Below are 8,713 nucleotides of genomic sequence, written 5' to 3' on the forward strand. Positions count from 1 at the left end.
ATATATATATATATATATATATATATATATATATATATATATATATATATATATTATACATATATATACACATACTGTATATATTTGTATGTATATATATATATATATATATATATATATATATATATATATATATATTTATACATATATATATATATATATATATATATATATATATATATATATATATATATATATATATATACAGAGAGAGAGAGAGAGAGAGAGAGAGAGAGAGAGAGAGAGAGAGAGAGAGAGAGAGAGAGAGAGAGAGAGAAAGTAAGTAATCCAACGATAACATATTTCTTTCATTCAACTATAGGAAAAAAAATTTATCTAGAACCACCACCAATGATAATAATAATAATAATGATAATAATAATAATAATAATAATAATAATAATAATAATAATAATAATAATAATAATAATAATAATAATAATAATTACTTTTATTATTATTATTATTATTATTATTATTATCATTATTATTATTATCATTATTATTATTATTATTATTATGAATGAAATCAATTCACAATATTTTTCCTCTTGTCTTTCTTCAATTTCCATTATTTTTTACTCCTTTTCTTATTCTTACTTTTAGGTTTTCCCTTTTCTTATCTATTCTCCTATTTCTTTTAACAATAAACATTCGAATTTTTCTCTTTATTTCTCTAATTCTCCACCTTCCTTTTACTGTTTTATTCTTTATTTTATCTCTTTCTATTCATTTACATCCAATGATTGTCTTTTTTTCCATTTTTAAATCATAAGTTATATGGTTTGGTTTTGTGAAAGAAAATTTATTTTTATTTTTTTTAAATGCCGAAGGTAGTCATGCGTCTTATATCGACATAACTCCGTTATCTTAGCTTGATCTTTTTTCATTTATGACACACGAATATGAAATCAGGTAAGAAACAGCCTTCCAATTTGTATGTTGGCCTTAAACCAATAAGCTAATAAGGTATAACCACTATGAAGTTGATTTTTTTTTTTTTTTGTCACGAAATCATGAAGATATTTCAAAAGTTTTATCTGGCAGGCGATATTAAATTCCTTTTAGTTATTTCTATTCCACACTAATTTATATAATAATTATAAATGTATCATTATATGCTAATAATAATGTAACAGTTTTTTTCTCTCAATAATTCTGACTATGCAAATAAATGACGCTATTTTTCCAGTGCCTTGTCCCGTCAATCATTCATTTCATATAATATAATATTTCCGTAATATTTGTAACAAGTTGTCTTTGTCCCTTAAAAGAATTAAAAACGCCTAAGAAAAGTTTTCGAAATAAAACACTAAAGAAGTTAACTACCAAGATTATATGACCATATACATATAGACCCCATGTTATTTCTGACTACATACGATATGAGATGGTTCATATAAATAATTCATCGAAATTATATCTTAGGATTTATTAAGCTACCTGAATAAGAAAAACCTTAAAGATCTTTTATCAACAAAAGTATTGTTTCTCAAAAAAAAAAATGAGAGAAAATCACAGTTAAACAATTAAAGTTCATCTCCGATGAGGCTCTTCAGCTGATCATAATCACAATCTCTCCCCTGTTCGGTCTTGATCAGTCTGTTGGAGTCGACTCCTATGTCGTCAAAGGCTGCCTTGCATTTGTTGATATATTTGTCGTGAGAATCAGGAGATCGGGTGAAGAAGAAGGCGAAGTCGGAATGATGACCGTAGTTGTGGTCCATGCAGGAGTAAATGCAGGCGTAGTTTTTGTAGTCGGTGTCCAGGATTACCAGGGGCGCTGGAAAGGCTGTTGGAGAAAGGATATAAGTTTGAAGGACAATCATGAATGGCAGAGGCAAGGGACAGTGACATTGCCCTAGCAAGCAGGACAATGCCCTAGTGACTGACCATATATAGATATGATTTGCGCTTAAGCCCGCTCACCACCCAAGCTACGACCAAGAGGGGATAGGCAATGGCTGATGATGAATCAGCAGGTAGACCTATAGACTCCCCCAAACGCCCAATGCTTAGCTCACAACGATGGTGAGGTTACAGTGACCAAGAGAACTAACGACTTTCAGTTGGGACTGAACCCCAGTCTGGCGATCAGCAGGCAAGAACGTTTCCATTCAAACTAATATCTAAAGTTTTTATTAACAAAAACTATTTCATCACGAATACTGTGAAACTTGAATCTTAAATACAAAAGCAAAAGGCTGGATACTCACAGTTTTCGAGATTGATCATGAGATGAGGGTCTCCAAGGGGCATAGGAGCGATCTTTCCGGCTCTCTTAAGTTGATTTCCTCGGGAGGTGATACCAACGGCCTTGACGTCGAATCCTTTACCGTCTGGAGGATAAAAAAGTTACGGGAGTTTCAAAGAGTAAAGGAAATTGCTTCAAAATCTAGGAACGTTCTCGACAAGTTGAAGACTGAACTAGAAATATTAATCACACAGTAAATGTTCAATGCCGAATTTGAAAGTTATAACATTTTGATAGCAGTTGTCGGCAAGAGACATGTCGCATAGAATATCGTAAAGTTTTTACTCACTGTAATTGTACTGAATTCGAACACATTTGTTCAGCAGCTGATAAGGATTCGACGAGATGGCTTGCTGATACCAGACGCCTCCTAACTGAAAATAAAGTTATGAGATATGAATAAGAAGAAAAGTTCTCTCTCTCTCTCTCTCTCTCTCTCTCTCTCTCTCTCTCTCTCTCTCTCTCTCTCTCTCTCTCTCGTGTACAAAAAAATACCAGTTGACTTGACCAAGCAAACAATTCTCATCCTACTTACGCTGGCGTGCTTGGGCAGCTGTTGTTCCCAAAGACTCTGTTCGTCCACCGCCGGACAATTCCCTTTGGTGACGAAGTCCGGGATATCATCCGCTATCACGGCCGCCGCAACCGCCAGCAGGAGGACCTTTGAGAACATCTTCCTCTGACGAATATCAGCTGCGATATAAGGTGAGGGAAGCCTATCGATCTCTTAAATAGCCATCTGGGTCTCTTCATGTCGAGCAGATTGGAGTATCTTTTTTTTTTTCTTTTTCATTTGTTTTTATGATTAGAGTATGAAATTTCTCTCCAAAAACATTAAAAAATTCCAATAGAATTACTTTTACGCTAGAGTTATTAGAAATATAATAAATAAAAAAGATGATGGAATATGCCAAAAACTCCCCTTACTTGAAGCTCCGCCCATTTGTGAAATCCATGTCACGCCATCACCGAGTATAAATGAGAGTCAGTCAAGACGTTTGTGGTCAGTCTACCGAGACGTCAAGTCAGCTAGCATAGAAGATGGCTCGCTTCTTCCTCTTAGTCCTTGGGATCGTAGCGTCTGTCCTCTCCGAGGAGACCCCAGATATTCCTAAATTCCTAACGAGGGGAAACTGCGCCAAAGTCGGCTACTTCCCAAAATTTGATTTAAAAAGGGTAAGGATGTTATTATTTTTCGTGTTAACTTATGGTCGTCAACATTACCTTTTATTCATAATTTGCAACATTAAACTTGGTACTTAGAACATAAATTATAGAGTGCATCTAAGTACTATTGATGTTACATATGAGAGATGTCCGGTATTACTTGTAGTTTTGAATGCAAAAGTGCCACACCGTCAGTTGCAGTTTTTTTTTTCTTTTTTTTTCCCTTTCAATGGTTTTGCAGTCAACCTACTTAAATATTGTGACGAATCATAGCTTCTATGTTAGTGCTTTTTATATTAGTAGGTATAATTTATCTTGTCGAGGGTGTCAACTAACCCGCTTACATCTTTTTAAAAAATATGAATTTCACACACATTCACGTACACACACATACACACTCACACAAACACATACACACACACACACACATACACACACACACACACACACACATATATATATATATATATATATATATATATATATATATATAAATATATATATATATATATATATATATATATATATGTACATATATATATATATATATATATATATATATATATATATATATATATATATATATATATATGTACATATATATATATATATATATATATATATATTTTCCCCAAATGCATATGATGAGAAAAAGGTTTGCAAAAAACATTTGCAAATTTCAGTACAGTGGACGGTGGTACCAGACTGACGTCATCGAGATTCCTTACCAGCCTTACACCAAATGCATCAATTCCTTCTACGAATACTCTGAACCCAAGTACGGATACAACGTCAGGACAGCAGGACTCACTCCTGAGGGAGAGCACCTGAAGATGGAAGGAAAGATCTACCCTACAGAAAGGTTCCCAGCAAGTCACATGTTGATCGATTTCCCAACAAGTGAGGCTTAGTTTCCGCCTTCTCAGTTTGAGGAAAATTAATTTTATCATAATACTGTACATATATAGGTGTAATAGCTAATCTGGATATCAACTATATTGTGTAAGTTTTATTTCTTTATAACTATTTTAATGTTTATGAAGCCTATTTACAATTTATAACATCGATCCTTTTCTTTCTTAGTCATGGGAAATCCATACGAAATCATCGACACCGACTACGACACTTATTCCTGCGTGTATTCCTGCGTCAACTGGAACTCTTACAAGACCGAGTTCGCTTTCGTCTTCTCCAGGACCCCCGAGAACAACGGACCTGCCACTGCCAAATGCAAGAAGGTCTTCAACGAGAGCGGAATAGACTTCTCGAAATTCGTGCCAGTGCCTCACACTGAGGAATGTGTCTACAGAGCATAGATGTTTTCGTAGAGAGTAGGATGCCAGTAAACATCTGCTTCTTGCACTCAATAGAGAAGTGATGACTTTCTTTTTCCATATTGAAATGTACTAGAGCAAATATATTAAATTATCTTAGCTTTGCGTATAGAATTTTTTTTCCTGACCTTTATTTATAGATTGTAAAGAACTATGGATAGGGGCATAAATTTAACAACATTCTCCTTTAGCCATGAAAGTCATTGTCAGTTAAGATCGTCGATAAACTACAAACGGCATCTTGATTACTCTGCAGAAGGTACAATGTTTGAATGCTTGAACGTTATTTGCAAAAATAAGTACTTTAACGAGAACATGAAAAAAACCCATAATTACATTTAAATAGGCTCAACCAAAACAATTAAGCACACACACATATATTTATTTATTATATATATATATATATATATATATATATATATATATATATATATATATATATATATATATATATATATATATATATATATATATGTATGTATGTATCCATCCATCCATATACCAAGGCACTTCCCCCAATTTTGGGGGGTAGCCGACACCAACAATGAAACAAAACAAAAAGGGGACCTCTACTCTCTATGTTCCTTCAGCCTAATCAGGGACTCAACCGAGTTCAGCTGGTACTGCTAGGGTGCCACAGCCCAACCTCCCACATTTCCACCACAGATGAAGCTTCATAATGCTGACTCCCCTACTGCTGCTACCTCCGCGGTCATCTAAGGCACCGGAGGAAGCAGCAGGGCCTACTGGAACTGCGTCACAATCACTCGCCATTCATTCCTATTTCTAGCACGCTCTCTTGCCTCTCTCACATCTATCCTCCTATCACCCAGAGCTTTCTTCACACCATCCATCCACCCAAACCTTGGCCTTCCTCTTGTACTTCTCCCATCAACTCTTGCATTCATCACCTTCTTTAGCAGACAACCATTTTCCATTCTCTCAACATGGCCAAACCACCTCAACACATTCATATCCACTCTAGACGCTAATTCATTTCTTACACCCGTTCTCTCCCTCACCACTTCGTTCCTAACCCTATCTACTCGAGATACACCAGCCATACTCCTTAGACACTTCATCTCAAACACATTCAATTTCTGTCTCTCCATCACTTTCATTCCCCACGACTCCGATCCATACATCACAGTTGGTACAATCACTTTCTCATACAGAACTCTCTTTACATTCATGCCCAACCCTCTATTTTTTACTACTCCCTTAACTGCCCCCAACACTTTGCAACCTTCATTCACTCTCTGACGTACATCTGCTTCCACTCCACCATTTGCTGCAACAACAGACCCCAAGTACTTAAACTGATCCACCTCCTCAAGTAACTCTCCATTCAACATGACATTCAACCTTGCACCACCTTCCCTTCTCGTACATCTCATAACCTTACTCTTACCCACATTAACTCTCAACTTCCTTCTCTCACACACCCTTCCAAATTCTGTCACTAGTCGGTCAAGCTTCTCTTCTGTGTCTGCTACCAGTACAGTATCATCCGCAAACAACAACTGATTTACCTCCCATTCATGGTCATTCTCGCCTACCAGTTTTAATCCTCGTCCAAGCACTCGAGCATTCACCTCTCTCACCACTCCATCAACATACAAGTCAAACATCCACGGCGACATTACACATCCCTGTCTCAGCCCCACTCTCACCGGAAACCAATCACTCACTTCATTTTCTATTCTAACACATGCTTTACTACCTTTGTATAAACTTTTCACTGCTTGCAACAACCTTCCACCAACTCCATATAACCTCATCACATTCCACATTGCTTCCCTATCAACTCTATCATATGCTTTCTCCAGATCCATAAACGCAACATACACCTCCTTACCTTTTGCTAAATATTTCTCGCATATCTGCCTAACTGTAAAAATCTGATTCATATAGTGGAGCAGCCAAAGTGTGATTTTGACTAGAATCATTCATTTGCTGATACAAGCATGAAATTTGGTGTGAATGTGCTATGTAGGTCATGTTTAAAGAAAAAAGTGCTAGCCATCAAGAATTCCAAGATGGCGGCCATTATTTCCAAGATGGCCGCCAGTTAATGGAAAAACAATGTTAAACCATAAAAGCGCTCAATGTTTCACATCTTGGTGCAAAATTATTGATATATTTGCCTTCTTTGGTGTATCTCTGGTGAATAAGGTAGATTTCCTGCACAAATAAATACTATTTATACCCTTACAGCATCAAGAAGCATTAATAAACAGTCATAAATACCATTGCTTTCTGCCTATAAGTCCTCAATTGATAAATAGAGTAGAAGATTAATAAATGTTAGTAAAAATGATAAGTTAATAAAGTATAATAATAATAAATAGTAGATAAATATTTCATTGTTGCCCCTTAAAAGGACTGCTAATGCTGGGGTGATAAAAAGGATGAGCTCTTTTTATCTAAAAAATACCCCAACGGCTTGCGAACCACAAACGTCACTAAGACTCGGCAAGCCCACCAGATTACAGCATGCAGCTTGTACACACATTTGAAGAAAGCCTATAGCAAATACCTTGATGAACACACAGACGATGAGGACAAAGCCATCACATTGGAAGAATGGTGTGATGCACAAAAGAATAAGAGCCCACAGTACTCAGAAGACGTTCCTGGAAAAAGTACACAAACTCACCCTAGTGCTTGAGGAAATGGGCAATCCATTTGCAGAAGAGACAGATGATCTTTTAAAGCTGGATACAAATGACATTGTAGATCCTTCTGCTGCTCAACTAGTTGCAACGCATCATGAGAGAGGAAAAGAACAGTTCGAAACATTCATGGAGAAGTTGCAGTCTGATAGAGATTTCTTCTACAAGCCAATCAAAAAGAACAATACTAGCTTCTTCAAACCTGGACCAGAGTCATCCAAAGTATCTGAGACTAAAGTACTTAAGGAAGACTGTCAACTGTTTTCTCGCCTGTTTATCTCCTGTCAAACAAGAGGATGTGACCTACAAACATTTTCAGACATGAGAACCAGCCTTACCCTCCTTCACTCAGCAAGAAAGGTAACCCACACGCATGTACTAAGGCTGATTTGGTGGATGTTCTCCAGGTGAAAGTGAGACTACCTAAGTCAAAGCCAGACTCGGATGTCCTCATTGTGGATGGTTCATCACTGGTAAATGCAGTTTGTACCAAAGACATCAAAGACGTTTGAAGAATATGCCACGAAGGACATCCTCCCCAAAATAGAAATGTACAGTAGAAAACACAAGAGAACAGACATCATCTTTGATGTATATCATAAGTCAAGTCTGAAGTCAGAAGCTAGATCAAAAACAGGAAAAGCTATCAAGAGGAGAGTTACTGAAAAGAGTAAAACGCCTACAAACTGGAAGAGTTTCCTCCGCAACAGTGCTAACAAGACAGAGCTCTTCCACTTTCTTGCTGATGCAGTAGCTAAAATGACTATGGAAAATGTAGTCATTGTGGCGAAGGAAGAAGATGCCCTTACGAGTGCCAGATACACTAACATGAGCCTAGAGGAATTGGCTCCCTGTACACATGAGGAGGCTGACACACGTATATTCTTACATGCCTGGCATGTAGCTACGGAAGGTTACAAATCTGTTATGATCGACGCAAACGACACAGACGTCATTGTGATTGCCATATCACAGATGCCTTCTCTCAAAGCAATCGGCCTGGAGCAAATGTGGATTAGATTTGGAAAAGGTAAGCACACTAGATGGATTCCTATTCATGACCCGGTGTCCATCTTAGGATCAGAGAAGACCAACGGGATGCTATTCTTCCATGCCTTTACTGGGTGTGACGTTGTGTCAGGTTTCAATGACAAAGGGAAAAAGACAACATGGCAGACATGGGATGTCTTCAATGATGCCTCTGCCACCTTTGCAAAACTTAGCCGCAGGCCATCTGAGATTGAGGAGTCTGATCTACATGTTCTGGAGAAATATGTGGTTCT

General features: G+C 36.8%; 2 protein-coding genes across 2 annotated transcripts; one reads left to right on the forward strand and one right to left on the reverse strand.

Annotated features, from left to right (window-relative positions):
- Positions 1-1,417: 1,417 nt before the first annotated feature.
- LOC137638143 (crustacyanin-C1 subunit-like) lies at positions 1,418-2,963 on the reverse strand. The gene is made up of 4 exons (XM_068370231.1): positions 2,790-2,963; positions 2,544-2,628; positions 2,217-2,339; positions 1,418-1,792 (listed from the first exon to the last, which is right to left on the reverse strand). Exons 1-4 carry the CDS (start codon positions 2,925-2,927, stop codon positions 1,530-1,532), a joined length of 609 nt encoding a protein of 202 aa, XP_068226332.1. The 5' UTR covers positions 2,928-2,963; the 3' UTR covers positions 1,418-1,529.
- Positions 2,964-3,239: 276 nt separating this feature from the next.
- On the forward strand, positions 3,240-4,860 carry LOC137638142 (crustacyanin-A2 subunit-like). The gene is made up of 3 exons (XM_068370230.1): positions 3,240-3,430; positions 4,105-4,321; positions 4,505-4,860. Exons 1-3 carry the CDS (start codon positions 3,296-3,298, stop codon positions 4,735-4,737), a joined length of 585 nt encoding a protein of 194 aa, XP_068226331.1. The 5' UTR covers positions 3,240-3,295; the 3' UTR covers positions 4,738-4,860.
- Positions 4,861-8,713: the final 3,853 nt, after the last annotated feature.

This window comes from Palaemon carinicauda, chromosome 3 (genome assembly GCF_036898095.1).
Source record: "Palaemon carinicauda isolate YSFRI2023 chromosome 3, ASM3689809v2, whole genome shotgun sequence".
Classification (NCBI taxonomy): Eukaryota; Metazoa; Arthropoda; class Malacostraca; order Decapoda; family Palaemonidae; genus Palaemon; species Palaemon carinicauda.